The 27,521-nt window shown below is 47.5% G+C and overlaps 1 protein-coding gene across 1 annotated transcript in view; it reads left to right on the top strand.

Annotated features, from left to right (window-relative positions):
* PRKX (protein kinase cAMP-dependent X-linked catalytic subunit) overlaps positions 1 to 27,521 on the top strand; it is a 381,150-nt gene that overhangs the window by 290,633 nt on the left and 62,996 nt on the right. Inside the window, exon 5 of the mRNA XM_069204618.1 lies at positions 5,382 to 5,477. Coding sequence (XP_069060719.1) covers positions 5,382 to 5,477 — 96 coding nt within the window. The remainder of the gene's footprint in view (positions 1 to 5,381; positions 5,478 to 27,521) is intronic.

The raw sequence follows: 27,521 nt of genomic DNA, 5'->3' as shown, positions 1-27,521 counted from the left end.
TGACACTTTTGTCAAATACTTTGACCTGTTTTGGATGCATCGAGGGATGTCCCTGAAGACCGGTTTTAAACCCTGCGACTCCTGGCACCAAATGATGTTGGTGACAGATCCACATCTAGTCTGCCTTTGGTGTCTGGAGCGCGACCATGATCTGAAGTTGTGCTCAGAGTGTCGGGCCATGAATCCGAAGGTTTTGAGGGAGTGGTCCCTGAAGTTCATGGGGGCCCGGCACCTGACTCTGCGTTGCTTTCAGTTGAGAGGAAGGTCACAAGACCGCTCACGGAGTCATTACCTCTCCTTTTCATCCAAGTACTCAGGATGATCTAGTCACAAGAAAAAGAAGTAAAAGAAGGCCAAACATTCTTTGACTTTTTCCCGTCACTTAGATGAGGCGACGTGGGAAGAGCGTCGACGCTCTGGGCTTCTGCCTTCGGAGCCTGCGTCTGGGTTAACTCTGCGCCTCCCCAACTTTCTGGGAGTCAGTGCCACCCCTGCCCAGTTGAAAGAGTTCTACGAGGCTGTGCACCTCATTTTTGGGCAGATCGACCCATGCTCAGTGCCTTTAGGCCCAGGATAGTCAATGAGGGCCCGGCGGGTTCCACGCATGTGACTTTGGCCTCTGCTCTGGGGGACATCTCCAAATCCGCTCTTGGATCCGTGCGGATGCCGGTCATGCCAATGCGACCTTCTCCGGCGTTGGGACAGACATCTGCACTCCCACATCAGTTGGTCCCACAATTGACGTCAGTCCCCAACGAGCCGGGCCGACGTCGCTCGATGGCGATTCTGTTTTCCATGGGATTTCCTGGGCAGATCCAGACCCTTCTTTCTGTGGGTATGGATATGGCGATAGTGTGGAGGGGGTCACTGAGCCATTTAGAATACCAGCTTGACCATGACATGGAGTGAGTTCAGGATTTGGGCGACGCTGGCAGACTAGATACCTCTCCTGACGCTGGCATGCTTTCTCCCCTACCATGGCTACGGTGGAGGGAGCTTCATACATGGTGGTGAGAATAGCTGCCGAGGTTTTGGATCTCGAGCTTCCTTCTGTGGAGGTCAGGACTAACCTCCTGACCGAGGTGCTTCAGCCTGGGGCTTCCAGCTCAGAACCCCTCTTACCCTTTAATGAAGCCCTTATGAACGCTCTACTGGGTACCTGGTCCTAACCTAGCACAGGGTCTCCTGTGAATAGAACAGTTGCCTGTCGCCATCGACTTGCGCAGACCGACCCAAAATTCCTGACCCAACATCCTACGCCTGAGAGCTTGTGATCCAGGCTTCCTCTTCTGGCTAATTCCTTTCCACTTCCCCAGATAGGGAATCAAAAAGACTGGATAACTTTGGGAAGAAAATGTTTTCTTCCTGCAGTCTAGCGCTGTGGTCTGTGAAAACCGCATGCCTTTTGGGCAGATACTTCGATACTCTCTGGGATACAGTCGCGCAAGTGTTGCCTCGTGTCTTGGAGGGGGCCTCGTGCGGTGTTTCCAAGCTGTTATGATGGGAGAGATTCATGATTCGTTGTGGACTGGATACAATAGACTCACTAGGTAGATCAGTTGCATCGACTGTAGCCTTGAGGCGCCACGCCTGGTTGAGGACGTCTGGCTTTTCAGGGGATGTCTAGCAATCTTTAATGGACCTGAAGTTCCAGTGGGTGCAGCATCAGGGGAATCTCTCTGACATGGTCAGATTTCGGAGGGTACTACACTAGATCTGCAATGGTGGCTATGGAATCCAGATTGGGTCAGTGGCAGATCTCTCTCCCTTCCCCAACCAGATCTCACAGTGGTGGCAAATGTCACTTCTGGGATGGGACGTAGATCAGAGGCCTCTGGTCTCCGGTGAAGTCTGGCCTCCCCATCAGTCTTTTGGAGCTTCGGGCGATCTGACTTGCATTGAAAGCATTCCTTCCCTCTTTCAAAAGGAAAGTGGTGAAGGTGTTCACTGACAACACCACCGCCATGTGGTACTGCAACAAGCAGGGCAGAGTGGGGTCATGGACCCTCTGTCTAGAGACTTTGTCTCTGGACATGGCTGGAACACCAGGGCATTCCACTGGGGGTTCAACATCTGGCGGGCTCTCTGAACACCAGAGCAGACTAACTCAGCTGTTGATGCATAGTCGATCACGAATAGCGTCTCCATCTGGAGGTGGCGCTAGGTCTCTTTCAGCAGTGGGGATATCCTTGGTTAGATCTGTTCCCTTCCGGAGGCAATGTGCAATGTCAGCTGTTTCGCACGTTGGAGTTTCAAAGGCAGCACTTACTCGGCGACACTTTTCGTCATAACTGGAGCTCAGGCCTCCTTTACGCCTTCCTTCCTATACCACTAATGCCCAGAGTTCTGAAGAAGATAAGGCACGACCGGGCCCAAGTAATCCTGGTGGCTCCGGACTGGGCATGAAGAGTCTGGTATCCCAAACTATTGAGCATGGGGACGTTCCTTCACCTGAACCTGTCAAGTCTCCGCCTTCTTGCGTGGAGATTGAGCGGCAGCAGTTGACAGCTTTCGACCTTCCACTGGAAGTCTGTGATGTTATCTTGGCAGCCAGCCAGGTGTCCTTCCACCAAAAGGGTATATGTTTGAATACATTTCTGGCATAGTGTATCAACAAGTCTGTTGATCCCCTTTCAGCACCTCTCTCGGAGGTTCTCCTTTTCATTCTCTCTCTTGCCCAGCAGGGCTCTGCTCTGGGCACCCTCAAGGCTTATTTGTCTGTTTTTAAAGCTGCCAGACCAACCTTCTCTGTTCAAATCTCCCATTGTTGGAAGTTTTCTTAAAGGACTAACCCACAAGTTCCCTACACTCCTGTTCATAATGCCCCAGTGGGATTTGAACTTGGTCCTCGCATCTCATGTGTGCTCCTTTTGAGCCGTTCAACAATTGTCCCCTGCGGCGCTTGACTCTTAAAACTGCCTTCTTGAGTGCCATCACCTCTGCTCGCAGAATGAGTGAGCTCCAGGCTCTCTCTTGGAAGCCACCATTTCTAGGTGTCCCTCCTGACAAAGTGGTGCTTTGTACCAGGGCTTCTTTCCTTCCCAAAATGGTAATACCTTTTCATGTAGGCCAATCAATACTCTTGCCTACTTTTTACGCACCCGCACATCCCTCTCATCAGAATGAGAGACACCACTGCCTGGATCTAAAAAGAGCGTTGGCGTTCTACCTCAATCGTACCAAAGATTTCCAGGTGAACGATCAACTCTTTGTGGGTTATGTGGGTGCGAAGAAAGGAAGGGCATGCAGAAGAGGACATTTTGCGATGGGTAGTCCTCTGCATCAAGATGTGCTACGCTTTGGTGAAAAAGCAACCCCCTGAGGGTTTGCATGCTCATTCCACCAGAACAACTGCTGCTACCACAGCATTAGCCCACGGTGTTCCAACCCTGGATATCTGCCAGGCAGCGACGTGGGCATCCCTGCACACGTTCACTAAATATTACTGCGCAGATAGTCAAGTCTGCCGAGATGGCTACTTAGGCCCTCCAGTCCTGCAGGACTTTGTGGTGTGATCTTAGTTCGCAGCCCACAACCAGGGATGGTATTGCTCGGGGTATCTATTCTAAGGGAAGCAATCTGCAACTAGAAGTCTCTATATGATGAACATGTTACTTACCTTTTGGTAACAATATATCTGGTAGAGACGCATTCTAGTTGCAGTTTTCTTACCGACCCGCCCATTGCCACCCCAACCCCCACCCGTCTGCAAACTGATTTCTAGGGACAGGAGCTTCCCTTTAAGTGCCCTAGTTTTGGCGCCCCATTCTTTGTTCTTCATGGCTCCGTACTACTGGTGTGGAAAGTCGTAAAAAGAAATTGCAGTCAGCGTGCCGGGGTGGCACCTATATACGACCGTGACATCATCACAGTGACCACGACGCCCGCGCAGTCAACCGATGCCACCTGGCGGCATGAAGGGGTATTGCTCAAAGAAAATTCTCCGGGTCCAGTCTACCGTCTGGGGAAAAATTCTAAGGTAAGGAATCTGCAACTAGAATATGTCTCTACCAGATATATTGTCACCGAAGGTAAGTAACTTGTTCGTCTTGCAGTGTTTCCATAATACTTTTTAAGGAACATACAAGAAATATGAGCAGTTCTTGCAATACAGTTGTTTCTGTGTGTCACCAAAAGCCCCCTTTGAATTCAGTGCACCTAGTTATTCTGATCTGTGGAAGAACACTTGCTCGTCGGCTCACTAGTCCTAAGAAGTAATGCACATGCTGGCACATGATTGACCCATTTTGTTTATTCTCTTCATTCATAAATTCCTCACTTTCTTCCTTTAATCGCTTGGTAAGGCACTGATGTATTCCCTGGGAGTATCGGTCCCCGCTTCCTCGGACACCCGCCCACTGTAAGGTGGGAATGAGCAGGTTCATCCATTTCACCTCAGGCTCCAGAAGTAGCTGCACTTTCTGAGGCTCTCTCTCGAGCACCCCCCTCACTCTCACTGTCCTGGCGTTTGTCCCAGTCTCTAAAGCCTACCGTCCCACTGCTCAGTACAGAGATGCAAGAGAGGCAGGCTACGGGCAGCATGACAGTCGCGCCTGTCTGTGTTGCTAATGGTGAGACGGGGTGAAGGGCGCTGCAGCTGTCCTTGCTTCTTGGCCCAGAGCATTAGGCCAGCATGCTCTAGAGAGAATGGTTGGTTTAGGGCTTCGGAAATCTCCCAGAAACTCTCACCATAACCCTGGGCGACCAGGATTGGAGTAGGTGGGGATCAAAGGAGACACTGGCAAAGGAAGAGAGGCAGGTGGCAATGGGAAATAGCACATAAAGTAGACAGCGCAACACTAGGTTAAGATATGGAGAGGAAGACTATGGAGCACACAGCAATGGAGAGGCTACGGGTAACAGAACGTCAGCAATCTGTAGCGGTACATGGCCAGTTATGATGGTGTGGTGATGAAAACATTACCTTTTCTTGCCTCCTACCCGCAAGCTCTCATGCCACCAAGCAGCTATGGTCCTCTGCTCTTGCACTTGTTTCACAGTGTATTGGCTAATAATGTTTTCTAGCTCTCACTGTGAGCCGAGTGAAGGTTCAGAATGTTAGACCAGTCGCACCGCCTTCTGTTAACCACAGAACTAGAAGAGAGGGGATGTATTTTTCAGAACACACATGAACGGAGTCTTGCTCACCAGGCCCAACACGGCAAAAATATCCAGCGAATTTAAAAGCACATTGCGGCCGCATCTTGGGCAGATAAGATTCCTTACAGTGACTCAAAGTTTTGCAGTGCTTTCTCCTAGAATACATGTATGATTGTTTGTGGAGCAGAGAAATCTTACCGAAAACTTACTTGAATGTTAATTGTAACATATATTGAATTGATGGTTCTTAAGGGCAATAAATTCCATTTTACATTTAACAGATTTCCTCCCTTTTTTGATGACAACCCGTTTGGAATTTATCAGAAGATTCTCGCAGGCAAAATTGATTTTCCCAGGCATTTGGATCTTTATGTAAAGTAAGTTTTTGAAAGGGTGTATTTTAACTGTAATAATTTTGAAATGCAGATTCATTTGGAATTCACTACTGAAGGTATCTCAAGTGTAAACTATATTGTGCTGCCGTTCTCACTTTGGTTTACTTAGAGCTCTAGGGCTGTATTTCAAAGTGAGCGCGCTAAGTTTAGGCTCGGTCTCGTCTCCCACAGTTTTGGGCTGACTCATGTCAAGTATTTGAAGAGTAGAAGAAGCAGAATTTTAACACTTTAGACTTTGGTAAGTGGCTGATCGTCACAGGAACTTTCAAGGCATGTGCTGCATTTAGCTGTTAATGCAACAGCATTTGTTGACATCTCTAAAGTAAACAACATAAAATTACACAATAGCATGCTGAGAAATGTAAAACAGGGCATATCACATAAGTCAAAACAGAACACAAGACGGAGAACTGCAGTGCAACTCAATAAAATTGAAGTAACGCAGCACAAAAATGAAGTAGCTCAAAAACAGAACACATGACCACAGCAAAAAGACACCACACACCAAATATGCCCAGACGTGCTAGCCACACAAATATGTTCCGAATCCTGTTTGGTAAAAGGTGTTCGGAGCAAGCACTGCCTTAGCTTACCACCAAGGATATGAAATAGTGGCAGTCTAAAATATTTTGTAAACTGGGATTTAGTCTCTAGCTTCACACATAGGATTGTTCTGAGGGCAACGGTCATTATTGGCATGTGTACTGTAAGCATGTCTCCATGTAATGACCCCTTGAACAGAACTAGCCTTGGCCTTCATCAGGGAATATTGCGTTAGATCGCTGCTGCACAATGTGATGTAGGCTAGGCTATAAGGCACTACGTTTGATCATTTATTATAACATGTGGAAATTAGTGGATTGTTGGATGTGTCGAGGAACCCCCCTTACCCTCCCTGGCATTGGTCCACATCTTGACTTCTGATGGTGAAGTACACCAGCTTTCTCTCCAAAGAACAGAGGAGGAACAACTCCCATTTTCACTACCACGACGATTTCATTCTGCAAGGACACAAGTGACTTCAGTCCTTTTTCACAGTTAATAAAGTGCAGCTGCTTGTCAGAAGGTTTATTATACCCACAATGCAAATTACAGGTTGTGATTCTGACTAAAGGATGTTTGCAGACATTTATGTAAGATTTTCATTGCTATTTAGTTTTTAGTTTTGACTTTCATTTTCATCCTTCAGTTAGGATTGCTTTTACTCAGCATGTCAAATTATACACAGACTCCTTGATTAGTCCCCCTTCTCCCAGCTCTGCTGTTCATTATCAATTAGTCATCATTTTGTTTTTTTCTTAATTTTTGCCAGAGTAGCTCGCTAGCAGTCACACTGACCTTAGAGTGACTATTAATAACCCCTCCCCAGACGTGCTAGACACCAACCCCCCCGCCTGGCTGCTCTTGGGTACCCCTGGTTCAAATCCCCCCCTCTTTTTTGTAGCACAAATGGAGGGGAGACATTATTGTGATAAAAACAGCCGCAGTTTATCGACTCGTAAATAAACATCGCTATACTGGTCATTAAGTTAAAAGCACAATAAAAGCTTTCTTTATCCTTCGTGTTACCCTGTGTTTCGCATGTTATGTTACCTGTCGGCAGTGTTCCTGCACAGCCTTTCCTCTTGAGGGCTCTTTGGTCAGGTAGTCAGCGTTTTTGCGGCTAGGGTTCCCTTGCCACCAAATCACAGTGGGCGGCCCTCTGGCCTTGCCATGACTGCAAGTGCCGTGTTCGCCCGCTGCTAACCCTTATTGACGTTTGTCTGCTCCCCCATGTCCCTGCCGTGAGACATCTCAAGGATACTACTTGAGCAGCTCTCTTTCTTTAGGCTAGTGTGCTATCCGTCCAGCTTTTTTTTTTATCTGCCAGGCTGCATGTGGTTACCTGACCAAAGGCAGTTCCCCCTTTCTTACCTGTTGTACTGGAACCCTATTTCTTCTAATGCTCCAATTATGTTTAACAAGAACATATCCATGCCTACCCCTGTCAGGTGGATGCCATCTGACTCATAAAGCCTCACTATCCTTAGGTTGATGAACCCCTTCCTCAAGAAACCCCACTTGTGGGCCCTGCATATTTTGGCCATGGAGATGTTCAACGTCCTCCTGGATCCTTACACTGCCTCATGGTCCTTGGTTCCCTCCACTCTGGCTTGCTAAGATTACAGACCATAAAATGTCAGCAGGATGTAACAGTCGTGCCACTGCTGTGAGGCCTGATGCCATCACACCCAACCAGTCCTTCCTACCCAAGCAAGTTAGGTCTTTCCCCCCAGATGTATTACACAGCATTTGGCCTGCCTTCCCACCACAAAGCACTCTACACGAAGGGGAGCAACTGGGCCCATCTTAAGGCTGGCCCAGACACGACACAGACATGCTCGTCATCCCAAGTCCTCCACGGTTCTTTTGCGCTGCTCACTGCTGTGTCCGCGAGACATGCGAATCGGCAACAATCCATACTCTGCACCCAGTGTTGTGGGCCTGCCGTGAGAAAAGAGAGGGGGAGGGGTTAAGACGTAGGCCGGATGTAACCCTTAAATGTGCCACACGCCCAGCTGCCCAGGCTTTTTATCCTTTCCTCGCCCATCCCACTCACTGCCACTGGGCCTATGCGGAAGGAGTTGGAACCAAACTTGTCAGGGGGAAGCCCAGCTTTTGCAGCGGCCATTTTGAGCACTGCTCTGGATTGAAAGCGGCTGAGGTAGGAGCCACTCTCATGCCAAAACTGCTGTGAGCCCTTATGGATGCCTTGCCCCATGTACTATTTCATGCTGCACAGTGTGCCCTCATTAAGGCAATAACGGTGAGAATATGTACCATTACCCCCTTAGTCTGTTTTGGACCTCTGTAGCTGGATTGTCATATGTTGGTTCCCCCATCCCCCTCGACCACCCACCCACCCAGGTTTGATCATAAGGATGTAACGAGCTCACCTATGAATACGCCCGAAGAACATCAGCATGAAAGCCGCTTTGAACAGCATGATTTTGTGTTCTGTCCTGCATACCTTAGGTAGAGCTGCTATTAGCTGCCCTAACATGAATTCAATGGTTAGTCGCTGGTCCTGGTACCTGGGCTGTAGTCTACCCCACCCTTTCATGGCCACCCTGCAGTAGGAGTTAGTGGGGTCCACTTCGAGGATAAATTTGTATTGTATGAGACAACGCTATGGGCCTATGCCCATGCTTTGCCCATGCTTTGCTCCTGCCCCCTGTGAAGGCCCAGTGTATAAACTTTTGTACCTCCTCGGCAGGGACCTTGCCCCACCCCTTCATGCTGGTGACTCCCTGGAAGACCTCCCAGCACTTACTGTATCTTGCTGCCATCTTGGGGGCTAACACGTTGTCCACCAACATTATCAGGAGGGTTTCACTAGTTCCCACAGCCACCCAGGTACCAGGGTTATGCACAAGTCTGTGTGAGGAGCCAGCTTACTGAACCCGTGCCATTGGAAACAAGATACTGCGTCAGCCACAGAGTTTTCGCAACCGGGAATATATGTCTAGTCCTCACTGCAGTGATGTCCCTTAGCTGACAGCCGATTAAATGGCAGAATGGGCACACTCTCAAGGGGCATTGGGCTGTCCCGAGATTTAACGCTTGGACCACCGTGTGATTGCCAGACCATAGCGTGATATACCTGTTCGCAAGTCTGTTCCCCTGTATTGAGAAGGCAACAATTATGGGGAAGCATTCCAACACCATGATGTTCTTGGTGACTCCGCCCGCACATCATCAGGCTGGCCAGCGGGCTTCTGTCCATGCCTATCCCAGGATAGCCCCGAAACCTGTGCCCCTGCTGCATTTTTGAATAGTTTGAGCTGCCTTATGGAGACTCAGAGTTCCCCCCAGATTAGTGTTCCATTAAAGCTATTCAGGAATCCCAGCCACTGCTGTAGGTCCTTTTTGACTCCATGTGTAAGGCATACCCTATGGTGCTTCTCTATACATCTCTCCTTGGCCCGGCACCTCTCCCTTTTATCTTTGTCTTTTTTTGTCATGTGTTGTCCAGTCCAACTCAGCCTGCCGCACCTCGAGGAGGGAAAGTATAGCTATAAACTCTTTTCTCCATATCGTTTTCTTCACTGCCAGTGGGATTAGGCTAGCAAGGCCTGTTTCCCTGGCTATTATGGGTAGGTCCCCAGAGGACAGTCCGATATATTCACTTGCTGGTTTCCCTGTTCCCATCCATTGGCTTGCCCTTCCTACCCAGGCCTTTGGGGCTGGTCCCTTTGCGGGGGGCATCATCCTGAGCCGCTGCCTGTCCCCCTTCCTTGCCATCATCTTTTGCTTTGTCCTGTTTGTCCCCAGGTGCTTGCCCCTCCTTGTCAGACACTTCTGCCACTCCTGAGTCTGCACTGTGCGCCTGCTCGTTTCGGATGCCTCCCCAGTGGTGGCCCCTCCTGTGGCCTGGCCCTTCCAGGGAACCATGCCTGACCAACAGCATGATGTATAGCCCGGGTGAAATGCAGGTGCTGAGCCCGGCCTAGCCCCCCACTGCCTGCCTGCGGTAGGTGTCAAAGGGTATGGTTGCTGGGGCCATAAACCCATTCCTCCCCACCCATAGACCAGGTTGGCTATGCTGGGTGTGACTGAAGGTACCTTGCCGCCCAAGAAGGTGTTGCTGGGTGCTGTTCACTACCCCCACCTGCTCGCCAAAGTTTATTTTCCCATTAACCAGCCCTGTACTGCACTTCAAGTAAGGTTTGTACTGTGCTGGCTGGTCACCCTCCTGTGCTGTCCACTGCTCCTGTGCTGGTTCTGTGGTCACCGCTGCACTGTCTCCAGGGGTCTTGCTCTGCATCCCGTCATTATCGCTGCTCCCGACTCTTGTCCCCTCACTGTCCAGAGGGGTAGGAGGGTTGTCACCTTGATTTGGTCTGTTGTGGTGTGACTCAACTTTTGAGGGTCAGGCCATTACTGTTCCTTTACCCTGTTTGGGCCCTGGGCAGCTGCGTACTTGACTGGGGGTGCCGTTCTGGCTGCAGCCACCTTGAGCCCTTGAGGGAGCACTGTTCTCCTTGTCACACATTGATTGCTTCCCCGCACCTTCTTCTTGCCCGGTCCTTAGTTATTGCTTCTCCGCACCTTCTTGCCCAGTCTTCTGTCTTAGCCAGGCCCTGCTTAGGTGGTCTTGCATCTCTCTTACTTTCAATGCCACCACTCTGCCTGGCCTGCAGCCCTCTAGTTCTCCTTAATAATTCCTCGAGATTGTCGTCCAACTCCGGCTTCTGATACGCTTACTCCGTGGCTCTTCCCATTTGTCCTCCGACAGCTCTACCAGTGCCTCACCATCATCCCCCTAACATGCAGGGGGCTTTCACACACGTCCTTGCTCATGCCTGCTTTTGCAGGCAAGAGCACGACCTTTGTTACAGAACCCTTTGCTGTGGGTTCTTCTAAGTGGGGAATTACCAAAGTTAGTAGGGGCTGTCCCTGCTCTGGTGCAACATGTAAATTAAATGCGACCTCCTTGGAAGGAGTTCAGTCCCTGTCCAAAATGGGCTAGCGCCATGCTGGCGCTGTCCCTTTAAACGACAAATCTCGTGAGGGTGTCTGCCTGTGTCCCCTCCCCCCCCCCCCCCTCTCTTTATGCCTTCCGCTCACTTTTGTTGATGCTGGCAGCCTCAAATAGATTAAGTGTAACCTCTTTTCAGTCTCCCGTCCGTGTCAAATTAGGAAGTACAGTGCTTGCGCTGTCCCTTTAAAAAATAAATAAAATTAAAAAACGGAATCTCGGGAGGGCGTTGGCCTCTGCTCCTGGCAGCCGATGCACTGCCAGAGCTTTGTCCCCAAACCCACTCTGATTCTGCAGCAACTGAACCTGTGGTGCCTTGCAGCCATTGGCCCATGCTTATTTTACTGCTTCCTCCGGTGCCTTTTTCTCTCGCTCTGGTTGCCACTCCTTGTGGTCGGTTCTTGATGCTGCTGCCCCCAACTTAATGCCCTGTTTTGCTCTTGCTCTTCAGTCTCCGCTCCTTGGTGGCACATCCACTCTGCTCACTCACACCAGGGCCGGCTGTGGCGCTGTGTCCATAGTGCTGCTTCCCACGACGAGGTGAGGTCTTCGGGCGTTGTTCAATGCTGGGGGTCTCTTGTTCTTGGGGTGCTGTCCTGCACCCTATTTAAACGCTGTGATGCCCATTTCCATCGCGCATGTTTGGCCGGTTTGAAGAATGCCAACCAATCAGCGCACCTTTCTTTTGCGAGTTCAGGCCTTAAGTGGCCTGCTGGTCTCTGCCCTTGGGAGGCTTTTGTCACGGACCCCCAAACTGGTCCTCTGCGTGGAACAGCCCACAAACTTTAAAGCCATCTGTTCCATTCCTTCCAAAGCCCTCAGTTCAGCCATGTGAAATTCAGTCATCGAACCACTTCCAGTACACTTTATTTACATAGTCCAACTGTGCTTGCCAAGAGGATTATGTAAACAATGTGATTTCAATGTCGTAGTTGTATGCTGGATAGATCAGAAATCGTGCCGCCTGTAATTCAATGATTTCCTCTCAGGCACGTCTGTAATGGTTGCTCCTAATTTGTCACTTTCTGCTATTGTGCTCTGACCTACATTCCCCTGCCATTGCTGAGGTTCCTCAACAGCAGGGCTTGTTGTTTGTTTTATGGATCTTGGGAGGCCTTTAGTGTGGTTTGAGATAGCAGTGATACCTAAAGCAAGAGTAGTACAAAGGGACTACGTATTGTTCCAAGGGTGTAGTTAGTCTTGGTGCAGAAAAACATTAGGAACCTCCTCACTGTTTGGCAGGGCAGTGCTCAGTGCCAGGGACATCACATCATGGATGTACCTAAGATGAAATTGTGTGGTGGATCTTTATGTTGGTCCAGAGGAGAAAGACATTGCGTGGGGCCTGAGGAGTGTAGGTTGTAGGACATTGCGTGACATTGTTAGGAGAAGCAGTTTTTTGCTGTCTGGTACAGTGTTATCTGCTGAATCGAATTGAACCAAAGTGGCATGAAACTAGAGCTTTATCCACTGTTGGAGGTTTTTTATGGTTTGGTGTAAGTCTGCTTGGTCGTTTTTAAAATACTTGAATTAAAAAAAAAATATGAGAGTTGTATCTTGACTATTCTCAGACCACCTACAAATCAATTTTTTTAGAAAAATAAACAAATCCCATTGGGTGAGGGGGCATTCTGTAGACATGGGTCGGTGGCGGTAACAGGAAAACTGCATTTGTGGCCATTACAAAATGAGTGACTTGCCCCTGCATTCTCAAAAAGTTTGATGGAGTATAAGGAGACAGAGCCACAATATCTTGGCCCTCATCAAAATGAAAGTGGAGCTTAAAAAGGGCTACCACAGCCCTCAAATTTGGTTAATAAGCAATAGTATGGTTGGTTAAAGGAGCCGAGCGGGGTCCACGGAGCCAATCTTGCACTGAAGGTTCACATGGCCTTTTGGTATCCCTGGATGTCTACAGATTCCATACAACATTCTCAGACCATAAAATAAAAAAGACATGAAAAGAAAGTTAGAGTCTATGCACGCCAAGGGTTTGTGACTGCTTTGAAGTTTGGGTGCATGGCAGATCAGGCTTTGCAGTCGGCCTCCATTTTCCATGGTAAAAGGTCATCCCCAGTGGAGGATGGCCAATTGGAAGGTTGGGCTCGAGTCCTGGGAGCAAGGCCAGGCCAGAGGCCCAAGTACTGAGATCTGCTGTTACCATATATGGCCAAAAGTAGTAAGCATCAGGAATATACAGCACCATGAGTTGGGCGCACGGCCTGCATCCACCCCCACATGCAACTGGGGGTTGGCCACACAGATGATAAGGAATAGTGAATATAAAAACATTTGATTTGCACGCAATATGTAATGAAATGCCAATAATTATCTGAAACAAGTATTAAGGGTAATTTATGGTTTCTTTTGCGCATAAGACCGTAGCATAGTAAAAGAAAAAAAACATGAAAAACCAGTGAAACTGTGCCATTACAAAAACTAAAAAAGCACTGAAATGTTCAAGTCAAGGTTTTAACCATAACTGCTACCACTATACCCCAATTGATCCACTACGTCATAAATGACATCAGTGACATAACTTAGAAACTCATCACCTCGCAATTACCACATGGTTGACCAAAGCCGTGTGTTGTGGGTTACCTAGGCAAAAGGTCTGTATAGTAATTGGCCAAAGGTGAAATGATGTGGTAACAAAAACGATGGCACACAGCAGGGCAGTAAATTACAATATTTAAAAAAAAAAAAAATGAAAACAATTGAGAATCCTTTGTGAGGTTACGGATATCATTGGTAAGATTATGTAGTGTCTTAACTGATGTCTTTGATGACGTTGTATGTGGTGTCAACTGGTGTCTTGTGCAAGGTTCTGAACAGAGCATTTTGGGTGTTTGATTTCTGCAGCTTACCAGATCAGGGTTCTTTTCTACTGTTCATTTTCCACAACTAAAAACTCATTTTAAAATGGAATTTGATTTGTTTTACAAACTACGTTTGCCGGTGTTTTATAGACACGGGTATGTAATCATCCATCATTGATTGGCATTATAGTGAATTTTTCCTGTGCAAGTGGCTAAACATATTTTTTTCATGACAAAGCTAATTGTGTTCTGGTTTTGTAGAGGGATTCCTTACATATAAATATACACCAACCGGTGTGTATTGCGTTAATATGACACTTGGTTTTCTGTGACGGGATCCAATGATGCAACATTGCATGGGTTTTCCCAGTTGACTATTGTTGTGTAATCATGGATCCAGTTGCCATGACAACGTGTTGAAGTGTTTTTAGTTGTGGAACAACGATGAACCAGTTGGTTCCTACACATCTGGTAACAGAGAAACTACAATCACTTACAGAAGACTAGCCGTTCTGCGCTGTTGTCAATTAATATGTGACAGGGCTCCTACGTTAAGTTAAACCAGGTTGAACAAAAGGGAAATGTTGCATCCAACACGTGAGCCTTCAGACCTGCTTTATTTTGCAGTTAATTGAGCTCAGCTGTTTCATTATGGGCTCTGCGGAACAGTGGTTCAATTGTCAGTGAAGCTAATGTTTCTGTTAAACGCTGTTCAAATGGATTAGTTGGTATAAACTTTATTTTTATTAAAGCAAGTTGTGTGAAATGTTTTATTGTTTCATTTATTTATTGCCACAATTCAGATGAACATGTGAGGAATATCACCCATGTAATAGGATTTGATAACGTAGTTAGTGAAGATGAACTCCGAATGTTGACGCATAATGGGTGTTGGTAGAAAACACCTACATGACAGTAGGGAAAGAAGGCAGTGGCAACTTAACATGCTGCGACAAAAACTGGATTTACGGGGGCACCAAGAGAAGACTACCCTGGGTAGCTAGTGGAGGTACTGCATGCACTTTGAACAGATTGGAAGCAGTTCCATTTTATGTTTTGCATGCTTAGGAAAGCCCAACAATCACTAAACCTCGGTTTAGTTTTTTGCCAGAGTGACCCTGGTTTTAGCATTCTTTCAGTTAGTCTAGCTGTCACTTGGCCAGATCTAGTTTCCTTTATACATACATGCTTTTAGTCAGGACTTTCCTCATGACTGGATGGCTTTGTTGTCTCTAGCAGTTCTCCTTGCTTCAGTGGCATTCCCTCCCTTTTCATGTCTTTGTCCAGCCCAGGAGCATTTCGGTCTCAGTATTCTGATTTGGTTGACTTGTGTCTTTCCACTCCTGTCTTTGCTTGCGTACAAATAACTTTTTCCTCGTTTACCTTAAGCCCTCCTTGCGCGTACATGTATTTTCTTGATCTCTTCTGTGTTTACTCTTCCTGTTGTATCCTCCTTTCACAACCCCGTAGTAGCTCATCTGTTGCTCACACTCCTTTCCATCCTGCTGGTGTTTTTTTATATTTTTTTTAATGTCCTCTCCCCACTTGACCTTATGACTTCGCCAGTGCATATATTCTAATCCTTTGGTGATAGTTTTATCTGTCCAGTTGCCGCCATTGTTTTGGCTAATTAATGTTTAGCCTCATCAGTGTTTCTTGACAGAGTATTGGGTGAATTTTGAATGAGACAGCACATTGGTTTGTGAGACGAAGCAGGGCCATCTTAAGTGTGGCTTGAAAGCAACTGTGCCATGTGGAATATATTGGCTCAAAGTGCATTGAGATCTTCTACCCACACCCAAAAATCTTTCACTCATTCATATCTACAAGAAAGCCATTCAGCACTGTGTATGGCAGTCAAGACTACGGAGGGTTGAACTCTGTTACCACTCCCTCCACCCCCTCTCCACCCTAGGGGTGTGTACGACATGAAGGAAGAAAGTGCACACTGAATCCACTGTGCTTTTCACGCACTACCTCTTATGGCCGAGTATCGCCGAGGCCTCTTACCACCAAACACCACTCACCCCCTAAACCCCCCCCCCCCCCCCCCATGCAAGCTTAAATTAACCCTTAGATGCACTTTGTTTTGGGATTAGGAGTCGTAAAACCTCTGCCGTATTTTTATTGACAAAATATTATTAATCATAATCAAAATTATACACAGTAACCACAATCATATTCACAAAGTATTTACAGAGTTCAAGGGATGCCTAGCCTTAACAGAGTACGCTAATACATCCACATTCCTGTCACTAACTAAAACAGTTCATTCCTGCGTACCCAATGTTGGTGGCTGTGAATGAGATCATGACTGTTTTCCTATTACCCCAAACCCTGTCTCTCCTTACGCCACGAATCCCAGTGGTAGGTTCTCCATCAGGGTTGTTCATACCTTCCAAACTGGATTGCTGTGGAGGGGGCCCGCCTGCCTGGTAGGCTACCAACCTCGGGTGCCCCCACCCCCAAGGGCCAGTGCTCGCTATAGACCTTCTGCGCATGTGCAGGTGGTTGGCTTTAGGGGCTAGATGCCAGCAACTACTCGTGGTCACTGGGGCCCCCTGGTAAAACACGCTCGCCGACCGTGACTCTGTGGCTCCCTTGGCCAAGAGAGCTGCAACTTTTTTTGCAGAGAACGGACAGATGATTCTCCATCAGCTGGTCATGAGATGGTGGCATGGAGTGAAGGATAGTCTTGAAGGGAAGGGAGTAGCCCCAGGACAATCTGCAAAAAACACCTGTCCAATGTTAGGGACTGCCAGTGGGGCAGGTGATGGCGAATCCTGCTGCTAAATGGGTGCCCATGATAGTACAGGGGTGGACTGACCAGACCCTTGGCTACCTTACCCACGAGGCATCTGACTACTGTGCCCTCGGCCACACAAAGGCTGGGGAACATGCGCAGATCGGCAGGTGGGAGAGAATTGATGTAGCTGGAAGCCCCTTTCATGGCTATGGAAAGGCATATTGTAGATGATGTGGGGTGCAGAGAGGCCCAAGGACTTGGCTTTAACATGAGAGTCCTTAAAGCACTCCAGTGCTGAATCTGCCTGGTCCTCAGAGAGATGGGTGCCCTAGAAGGACCTGTCCTTAAGGGAAGCCTGGACATTCCTGCTTAAGCTAGACTTACTCAACCAGGTGTGGCACCTCAGGGCCACTGTTGATGAACCGCTCTATTCAGCAAGTGGGTTGTGTCGAGTCCACTTCATATTCTGAACTTTGCTGCATCTCTCTCATTGGCAGCAGCCTGAGAGAGCACGGTCCGGGCCTCCTCCAGAACCTGTGGCAGCACTTGTGCAACTGTGTTCCACCGAGTGTGGACGTAATGGCCCAAAAGGGATGCAATGTTCACAGACAGCAATGCCAGGCTGGTGGAAGAAAGCTGCTTCTTTCCCAAAGAATCCAGCTTCTTGGATTCCCCATCCGGCAGGGTGGTAGGAAGTGTGCCTTGGGATGTCGTGGCTTGGTCCAACAAGCTCTCCAGGGAAGGATGAGGAAGTTTGGGTCCCATGAGGCAGGGTAGTGGTGGCGGACAATCATCCTGTTCACAGGAGCCCTTGTGTTAGGTTTGGATCAAGTCCCCAAATGGATGACAGTGAGGCGTCATTGAATGGGAAGTAGGGTTTCGGACGAGGAAACTCATGGTTTCAACACCTCTGTCAAGATTTTAGTCTAGACTGCCACCAAGGGAAACTGAAGGTCAAGGACCTCAGCCGCCCTCTGCACCACTATTGCAAATGAGGCTTCCTCCTCCATAGCCACAGTACGAGGGGAAAAAAGAATACCAGTATCTGGAGAAGTATCTTGTCCACTCTCTTCACCCAGTTCCTTTCACCACTCCATATTTGGGTCTTCTGCATAGGGCTGGTATTCTGCAGGGTCCAGCAACCCCTACCATTTCTTCCCGAGGCCTTTACCAGGGGATTAGGGCTCAGGGTCCGCTCTAGGAAGCATGGTTCCTGCTGGCGTTGGGGCACACCCCTCCAACTCAGTTGGAGTCGGGTATCACAGTGGGGATGGCGCTGCCTGTGGGCTCCGGGAGTGTTGACATCGTGGCCGGCACCGGGGAAGGTCAAGAAGGTACGTCCGCTGCTAGTCCTGTTCCATGAATAGATCCCTGGGGGTGGCCCACTAGAGTGGGACAGAACCAGATGGGTCCCCTCTCAGGTGACACACTCCAAGCCGATCGATTCCACCTACTGGTGCAGAGGGGTACTGCCCATGAAGAATCTGCTGGATCCAGTCTGACACCTAGGAAATTCAAAGGTAAGGAATGTACTGCTAGATATAGTCTCTACCAGATTAGGCGTTACCAAAAGAAAGTAACTTGTTCATTAACCTGCCAACAGGCTGTGGTTGGCCAGACTTTAAGAACATTATTCCAAACATCTGCCCGTCAACCACTGCTTGGTAGGAAACTGCTTTACAGTTGATGCAGAGCATGTGTATGTACAGCCACACGTGCTACGAATGGGAAATGTTACTTGAACTGTAAGCATCTGTTTGTAATGTATACAGCTGTAGATTCAGGTGTACCCACCCTCTTCCTTTTTGAGCTGTCAGTGATGGAACATGCTTCCCACCTTCACATTATTTACAATCTTATAATACAGCTCATCAGAGTAGCACTCCACTATCACCTTTCACCAGCTAAGCAAAAAAGCTTGCACCTTGTGAACTGCAGAGGAGGCACAGTGCATCCTGGGGCTCGACACATCTTCAAAGAAGAGCTAGTTGTAATGTCTTAGCCAAAATATACTGCTGCAGTATGCAGAACATCTGAATCTACAGCACTACACGCAACACACAGATGCTTAGATGGTAGTAATGTTTTCTTTCTGGTGGATATTGTAACTGCAGATTCCACTGCCTTCTCCCACTCCCATCCCCTTTCTGTGGAATGGGCTTTTGAAAATAAAAAGGTTCCAGGTTAGATGACGCATGCTGTCAATGTTTCTAATTTGTCAGTTGCTCAATTGCACTTGCACCTGAGGGTTTGGAAAATGTCATTGGATAAATTGCTGTCAGTCCATTGGGGGGGGGGGGGCGTCTGCATGTGTCTCCATGGGGTAATGTCCGAACGCTGGATAGACCAGTGCACCATCTTCTGGTATGCAACAGCTGCTGCACTGAGTTTTCTGGATCCAGTCTGGCACCAGGGAGAGATTCACTATTTGAGGAAAGTGTGATGAGAGTAGCCACCAGAATGAAAAGATTATTACCAAAGGTAAGAAACTTGTTTGTCTGGTTCTTTCAACTCAAGTTAAATCGGAACATTTTGACCACTGCACAGAAGTCTTTTATGGTCCAAGCCCATAGCCTTTCCTTCTTTTTGGAAACTATTTTAGTGACCACATTTGGGACTGCCTTTCCTGTAGTGTTGTGTTTTGTGGCTCTTCAGGTAAGTGAGAAAAGTGTTTCCAAAGCAAACATTTGTGAAACAAAAAGATTAGTCATTTCCGTGGTGATTCTTTCAGTTACCAGGGCATTTTAAATCTCCTGTTTTATTAATCTGGTCTCTGTTGATGGCATGCATAAACCTGTTTCGATGTCTGCTATTGAAGGCATGTCTCCCGGAAAGAGCCCCATTCTTTTCAATATTTTTACTACAGAAAGCTTCATTTTCTTCACAGAATGTGAAAAAGTGTCCCCCTGTGTATGTAAATGAAACAATATTTGAGAAAATCTCATAGTGCACTTTTTCTAGACCAATTGGCAGAATCTATTGGTTTGCAGCTTCATCTATGTCAGTCACTTTTTATTTCTAGCATGTTAGAAAGGGATCTCTAGTTGGCAGGGGCTTGCACCCTGTCCAAGTAGGAACCCTCACTCTAGTCAGGGTAATGAAGTCATACAGCTAAGACAACCCCTGCTCATCCCCTTGGTAGCTTGGCACGAGCAGTCAGGCTATTCTCGGAGGCAATGTGTAAAGTATTTGTGTACACACAGTAATACAGTGAAAGCACTACAAAAGTACTCCATACCAGTTTAGTAAAAGCTAATATTTGTCTGAGTAAAACAAGACCAAAACAACGGCAATCCAGCATACACAAGCAAAGATAAGCATTTTTAAAGATTAAATCTCAGAAAAGCGCTTAGAAAACACAATAGCTCCAACTGGGGCTATCACAACGTCTTGATGGAGTCCTTCTCAACAGTGCGATGCCACGTGTGAGGGAGTAGTGCGGGACAGTCAGAGAGTCGCACGGACCCCAGGTACAGTACCTTTAGAAAACAAAGAAATTGCAGGGAGTCAGAAAGATGAGGCATCACTGGAGCACCTTACATGTACAAAAAGGGAAGGTTTGGGCCTGGCAAGTGGGTACACTTGCCAGGTCGAATCGGCAATTTAAAACTGCCCACACAGACATTGCAGTGGCAGGTCTGAGCCATGTTTACAGGACTACTCGTGGGTGGCACAACCAGTACTACAGGCCCACTAATAGCATTTGATTTACAGGCCCTGGGCACCTCTAGTGCACTTTACTAGGGACTTACTAGTAAATCAGATATGCCAATCGTGGGAAAGACAATTACATACAATTTTACATAGAGAGCATATGCACTTTAGCACTGGTTAGCAGTCGTAAGGTGCCCAGAGTACCAAAACCAGCAAAAACAAAGTCCAGCACCCAGTCAAAGACACAGGAAGCAGAGGCAAAAAGACAGGGTAAACCACGCTAAGGATGCCAGGTCTAACATAATAATTCTTTACTTGGGCCATAGGCTATGGCAAGCAAGAAAAGGAAGTGACGCATTTAAAGTACTGCCCAATGCGAAGGCAGCAAAGAAGACAACGGTGAGTCCAACAAATTGTAGGTTATGGGCAAGCACCAAGCTCAGTATTGAACACAAGAGTCTTGCAAACGAGAGCACATGGGCTAGCCATGATTTCGTAGGTGCAACTTAAAAATAGACACAATCACCAAAATGTATTCTTTCTGATAGTAATTCAGTGATTCTTAGCTGCACAGTAGTTGGAAAGTGGTAATTATATATTTACTGGTAACTGGCCCAACCAAATGCCACTTCTTGGATCTGGTAAGCCCTACAAATTGGTAGGGGGTGGGAGGGGCTATGGATCTGTCATGCTGCTTGTAAGGAAATGCCTCCTTGGCATGGTTACCCCCTGACTTTTTGCCTTTGCTGATGCCAAGTTATGATTTGAAAGTGTGCTGAGGCCTGCTAACCAGGCCCCAGCACCAGTGTTCTTTCCCTAACCTGTACCTTTGTTTCCACAATTGGCACACCCTGGCATCCAGATAAGTCCCTTGTAACTGGTACCCCTGGTACCAAGGGCCCTGATGCCATGGAAGGTCTCTAAGGGCTGCAGCATGTCTTATGCCACCCTGGGGACCCCTCACGCAGCACAGAGACACTGCTTACCAGCTTGTGTGTGCTGGTGGGGAGAAAATGACTAAGTCAACATGGCACTCCCCTCAGGGTGCCATGCCAACCTCACACTGCCTATGGCATAGGTAAGTCACCCCTCTAGCAGGCCTTACAGCCCTAAGGCAGGGTGCACTATACCATAGGTGAGGGCATAGGTGCAAGAGCCCTATGCCCCTACAGTGTCTAAGCAAAACCTCAGACATTGTAAGTGCAGGGTAGCCATAAGAGTATATGGTCTGGGAGTCTGTCAAACACGAACTCCACAGCACCATAATGGCTAAACTGAAAACTGGGAAGTTTGGTATCAAACTTCTCAGCACAATAAATACACACTGATGCCAGTGTACATTTTATTGTGAAAAACACCCCAGAGGGCATCTTAGAGATGCCCCCTGAAAACATACCCGACTTCCAGTGTGGGCTGACTAGTTTTGCCAGCCTGCCACACACCAGACATGTTGCTGGCCACATGGGGAGAGTGCCTTTGTCACTCTGTGGCTAGTAACAAAGCCTGTACTGGGTAGAGGTGCTTCTCACCTCCCCCTGCAGGAACTGTAACACCTGGCGGTGAGCCTCAAAGGCTCACCCCCTTTATTACAGCGCCCCAGGGCACTCCAGCTAGTGGAGATGCCCGCCCTCTCCGGCCACGGACCCATTTTTGACGGCAAGGCCGGAGGAGATAATGAGAAAAACAAGGAGGAGCCACTGGCCAGTCAGGACAGCCCATAAGGTGTCCTGAGCTGAGGTGACGCTGACTTTAAGAAATCCTCCATCTTGCAGATGGAGGATTCCCTCAATAGGATTAGGGATGTGCCCCCCTCCCCTCAGGGAGGAGGCACAAAGAGGGTATAGCCACCCTCAGGGCTAGTAGCCATTGGCTACTAACCCCCCAGACCTAAACACACCCCTAAATTGAGTATTTAGGGGCTCCCAGAACCTAGCAAGATAGATTCCTGCAACCTAAGACGGAGAAGGACTGCTGACCTGAAAGCCCTGCAGAGAAGACGGAGACACCAACTGCTTTGGCCCCAGCCCTACCGGCCTGTCTCCCCACTTCAAGAAAAACTGCACCAGCAACGCGTCCCACAGGGTCCAGCGACCTCTGAAACCTCAGAGGACTACCCTGCATCTAAAAGGACCAAGAACTCTCGAGGACAGCGGCTCTGCTCCAAAGAAGAAACAACTTTGCAACAAAGAAACAAACTTTAAAAGGACTGCACGTTTCCCGCCGGAAGCGTGAGACTTTCCACTCTGCACCCGACGCCCCCGGCTTGACCTGCGGAGAAACAACACTACAGGGAGGACTCCCCGGCGACTGCGACCCAGTGAGTAGCCAGAGTTGACCCCACTGAGCCCCCCCCCCCCCCGCGACGCCTGCAGAGGGAATCCAGAGGCTCCCTCCATTGCAAACCCAACGCCTGTTTGCACTCTGCACCCGGCCACCCCCGTGCCGCTGAGGGTGTACCTTTTGTGCTGACTTGTCTCTCCCCCCCCCCCCCCCCCCCCCCCCAGTGCCCTACAAAACCCCCCTGGTCTGCCCTCCGAAGACCGGGTTACCTACCTGCTGGCAGACTGGAACCGGGGCACCCCCTTCTCCATGCAAGCCTATGCGTTTTGGGCACCACTTTCACCTCTGCACCTGACCGGCCCTGAGCTGCTGGTGTGGTAACTTTGGGGTTTCCCTGAACCCCCAACGGTGGGCTACCTTGGACCCAACTTTGAACCCTGTAGGTGGTTTACTTACCTGCAAAACTAACAAATACTTACCTCCCCCAGGAACTGTTGAAATTTGCACTGTCTAGTTTTAAAATAGCTTATTGCCATTTTTGCCAAAACTGTACATGCTATTTTGCTGTTTCAAAGTTCCTATGATACCTAAGTGAAGTACCTTTCATTTGAAGTATTGATTGTAAATCTTGAACCTGTGGTTCTTAAAATAAACTAAGAAAATATATTTTTCTATATAAAAACCTATTGGCCTGGAATTGTCTTTGAGTGTGTGTTCCTCATTTATTGCCTGTGTGTGTACAACAAATGCTTAACACTACCCTCTGATAAGCCTACTGCTCGACCACACTACCACAAATTAGAACATTAGAATTATCTCTTTTTGCCACTATCTTACCTTTAAGGGGAACCCTTGGAACTCTGTGCATGCTATTTCTTACTTTAAAATAGTGCATAAAGAGCCAACTTCCTACACTGCTCAATATCCAGAAGCTTCTATTTAATTTCTTGTGACACATCAAATAAAATGATTCAAATGTTCACTTGTTACTAGGTACAGAAAGACCAAACAGTGAAACCCACCAAGAAACTGTACATCACCGTTACAGAGTACTGAACTCCCACAAGTATTAATTAACGTACTGGGAGCTAAACATGGGACAACACAACAAGCTAGAATGTTAGGGATGAAACACTGAACTTTTTGGGTAAACAAAACAACAAAAACATAGACAGATAGAAAACTGACTGACCACATGCTGTACTGTGGATGGCCCTGTCTGTAGGGTTTCCCGTCTTTTTGTCTTCTGACCTCCTGTTTTTGATCCTGTGCTGAGTTTAGTTTTTGCTGGCTTTAGGACTCTGGACACTTTACCATTGCTGACCAATGCTAAAGTGCAAGTGCTGTCTGTCTAAACTGTATTGGTGATGGGTTTATCCATGATTGCCATGTTTGCTTACTAGTAATTCCCTAGTAAAGTGTACTGTGTGTGACCAGGGCCTGTAAATCAAATGCTACTAGTGGGCCTGCAGCACTGATTGTGCCATCCATATGAGTAGCCCTGTAAACAGGTCCCAGACCTGTCACTGCAGTGTCTGTATGTGCAGTTAGAATTGCCAGTTCGACCTGGCAAGTGCACCCACTTGACAGGCCTTAACCTTCCTTTTTTCTACATGTAAGTTACCCTTAAGGTAGACCCATGTGCAGGGTGCAGTGTAATTAAGAGGTAGGACATGTACTGGTGAGGTTTACATGTCATGATAGTGAAATACTGTTAAATTTGTTTTTCACCATTGCTAGGCCGACCTCTCAATGGGAAACATGGGAATTGCCTTGAAAAATCGTTTAAGTGTAATTTCCCATTGGGAGCAGATAGAGATCAGGAGTTTGGGGTCTCTGAACTCACAATTAAAAATACATCTTTTGGTAAAGTTGTTTTTTAGATTGTCAGTTTGAAAATGCCACTTTTAGAAAGTAGACATTTTCTTGCTTAACCACTCTGTGCTTCTGCCTGCTTGTGTATTCCTTGTCTTGGTCAGACTGACAGTTGGGCGGTTTATGACTCTCCCCTAGACAGTGACACAAAGGGGGCTGAGATGTAGCCTGCATATCCTGATGAGTCTCCTGGGCTAGAGTGGGGAGGGAGGAACTGACACACCTGAAAGGGCTGTGCCCGCCCTCAAACAATGCAGTCTCCAACCCCCTGGTATGTGTCTGGGGCCAGGCCTGGGCAAGGCAGGCTCTTTTAAACAACCAAGACTTTCCTTTGAAATTTGCCTACTTCAAAGGCAGAAAGGGGTATAAGTAGTGGACCCAAAACCCCAGACTTTTAGATTACATCTGGTGTCAAGAAGAACCTCTGCAATGGAGAAGAGCTGGAGGAGGAGTACTGCCCCTTTGCCTGTGACTGTGCTTTGCTTGGTTGGCCTGCAGTTGCTGCTTCTGCCTGAAAGAGGACAAAGACTGGACTTTGCTTTATATTCCTACTTGTGAAGTGTCTCCAAGGGCTTGGACTGAGCTTGTCCCCTGTTTTGAAGTCTCAGGGCCATCAAAGACTTCCTCCGCCAGCACCTGGACTCTTGCTGAGACTCCTATCCTGCAAAGTGGTGCCCACTAAAGTCCCTGGGCCCTTGAAAGGTGAAGCTGGTGGAAGCAAGGCAGAAATCCACGCACCACCTGCATCGCAGCTGAGAAATCAACCACCACCTGCATTGTGGCTGGGAAATTGAGGCATCACCTTCACTGCGGCTGTAGAAACGATGCAACACCTGCATTTGGCTGCTAAAATCGACACCAGCGCCCACGCAGCGAGGTCCCTCATCACTTTGCGGCCATATTTCGCAAGCATCGTCGCCAGGTGTGAAAATCAACATGAACCTGCCTGGATCCAGTGTTCCTGTCTGGAAATCGATGCATCTGGATCTTGCAGTAGAGAAAAACAACGCATCGCCTACCCAACCGGAAAAGAAATGATGCTCGGCCTCCTTTGTGAGGAAGGAATCAATGCATTGCTGGCTTTTCCCGACGCACGTTCGCCCGTACAGCTTTTATTTTTACGCAAACCATGTACTTTGGGTAACATCAACGCATCCATTATTTTCTATTGAGTAAGACTCTTTTTAATTTAAAAATTCATAACTTTACTTGCATATGTTGGATGTTTGTCGTTTTGGTCTTGTTTGATTTAGAGAAATATTGGCAATGTTTCTAAATTATTGTGGTGTTTTCACTGTATTACTGTGTGTTGGTACAAATACTTTACACATTGCCTTTGAGATAAGCCTGACTGCTTGTGCCAGGCTACCAAGGGTGTGAGCAGGGGTTGTCTTAGGAGTGTAACTTCCTTACCCTGACTAGACTGAGGGTCCCTTCTGGGACAGAGTGCAAACTAACTGCCAACCAGAGACCCCATTTCTAAATAATTCTCTTTGAATATTGCCCCCTCGCCGACTGCCCATCTGCTGCTTGCTCTGGGGTTCGCATTCCCATTCACTAGCCACGTCCCCTTTGCAGGCTTAAATGGGGTATTTTAACCCACAATGAAGCCAGAAGCTGAAGCGGTGTGTATGCAAATCTTCACATTGTGCAATGTCTAGCAAACAATGGATCCAACGCTGCACATGACTAGTGATGACCAGTTAGCAAGTGTGCATCCTGTGAGCTATTCATGTGATGGGGTACTATTTACCAGACACTTCGCCAGTAGTATAGACAGCAGTGGTCAAAGTGGCCCATCCCACTGACCATGCCCATCCTTTTATGATTTATGACACACCATTCCCTACTTTCTGTAATAAGACAGCCGTCCTGGGTTGCTTAATTCTGACAGTTTAAATGCCTAAGTCAAAGTGCCATTCAGTTAGTCTCCTGTAAGGTGACATTGAAGTTGGGCAGACAGCTCAACAGGTCTTCCTGCCTAGGGCATCTGCTTGTCTGAAAGAAATGCAAATGTCTGCTACGAGTTAATCTGCAAATGTAAAGGATGCTTTGGAACTGGTACTGGCTTTAATTGACCCAAGCATTCGAAGCTGTGTGATGGAGGAGATGTATTCTTACTAAATGGTAGTGTGAAGAGTTAACTGGGCTGTGATGTGCGTGCTTGTAATTGTATTGTGAAAGAGACAGTAATGTAAAAATAAAATGCAGTGCATACACTCTGGGTGTTAATAAAATGTATATTTTGGAAGAGGCCATTTAACTTAAACATTTTGTGCATTTTGTAGCAGTCTATCTCATACTATGTGAAATGCAAGTTTAAAAAAATGACTCATTAACAGTGCTTTCTGTCACAGGCTGTGACTTCATAGCACTTAAAATACACACTTTGTTCCACTGCACCAGCCAAGACTTAATTCTGTGGCTCCCTGGTTACACATATTCCTCTGCAGTGCAATTATTGAGAGAGGTTTCATAATGTACTATAGTGCATTTCCCAGTGAGTGACAATTTTTTTTTAATGTATTTTTCTTTTGAGATGCATGTTATTTTATATGTAGCTACTTGATGGTGAAAGACCAAAAAAAAACGTAGAGAATCTTTTATATTTTTTTGTTGCCAAACCTTTGTCCCTTCCCCCACTCTCATAGACCCGGCCCCCACTGCATGTAGCATCACAGTTCCCATACTTTTTTTAATGCACTTCGACCGCTGGGAGGCAGGCACAGTAAATCCAGTGGCACTACAACACCTGCTATGATACCGTTCACATTGCTTGCTGGTATGGCTGGTTCCCGCCATATCCGTTTGCAGCTTTCAGGGACATATATGGACACACACCCTACACATGTTCCCCACTCAGTAGGAGAGAGTTGATACCCTCACCTCCAGCTCCGTCTTCTCTCCACCCTCCAGTTTAAAGCAATTAGACGCGTCTGAAAACGGAACAAGGGGACTGTCCAACACAAAGCACTTACTGTGTGCACAGTTCTGCCAAAATTAGACTACGTTATAGTCACAGTAACAAACATGTAAACTAAGCACCTTACACTTCACTAAAGCTCAAAGCACTGCGAAAGCTTTGTGTATTCAACTCAGAAGTAAACAGACACGCATCTGTACGTCGTCGT

The sequence above is a fragment of the Pleurodeles waltl genome, chromosome 8 (genome assembly GCF_031143425.1).
Source record: "Pleurodeles waltl isolate 20211129_DDA chromosome 8, aPleWal1.hap1.20221129, whole genome shotgun sequence".
Lineage (NCBI taxonomy): Eukaryota > Metazoa > Chordata > Amphibia > Caudata > Salamandridae > Pleurodeles > Pleurodeles waltl.
The sequence above is the reverse complement of the archived record's forward strand: the minus strand, read 5'-3'. Positions and strand labels throughout refer to the sequence as shown.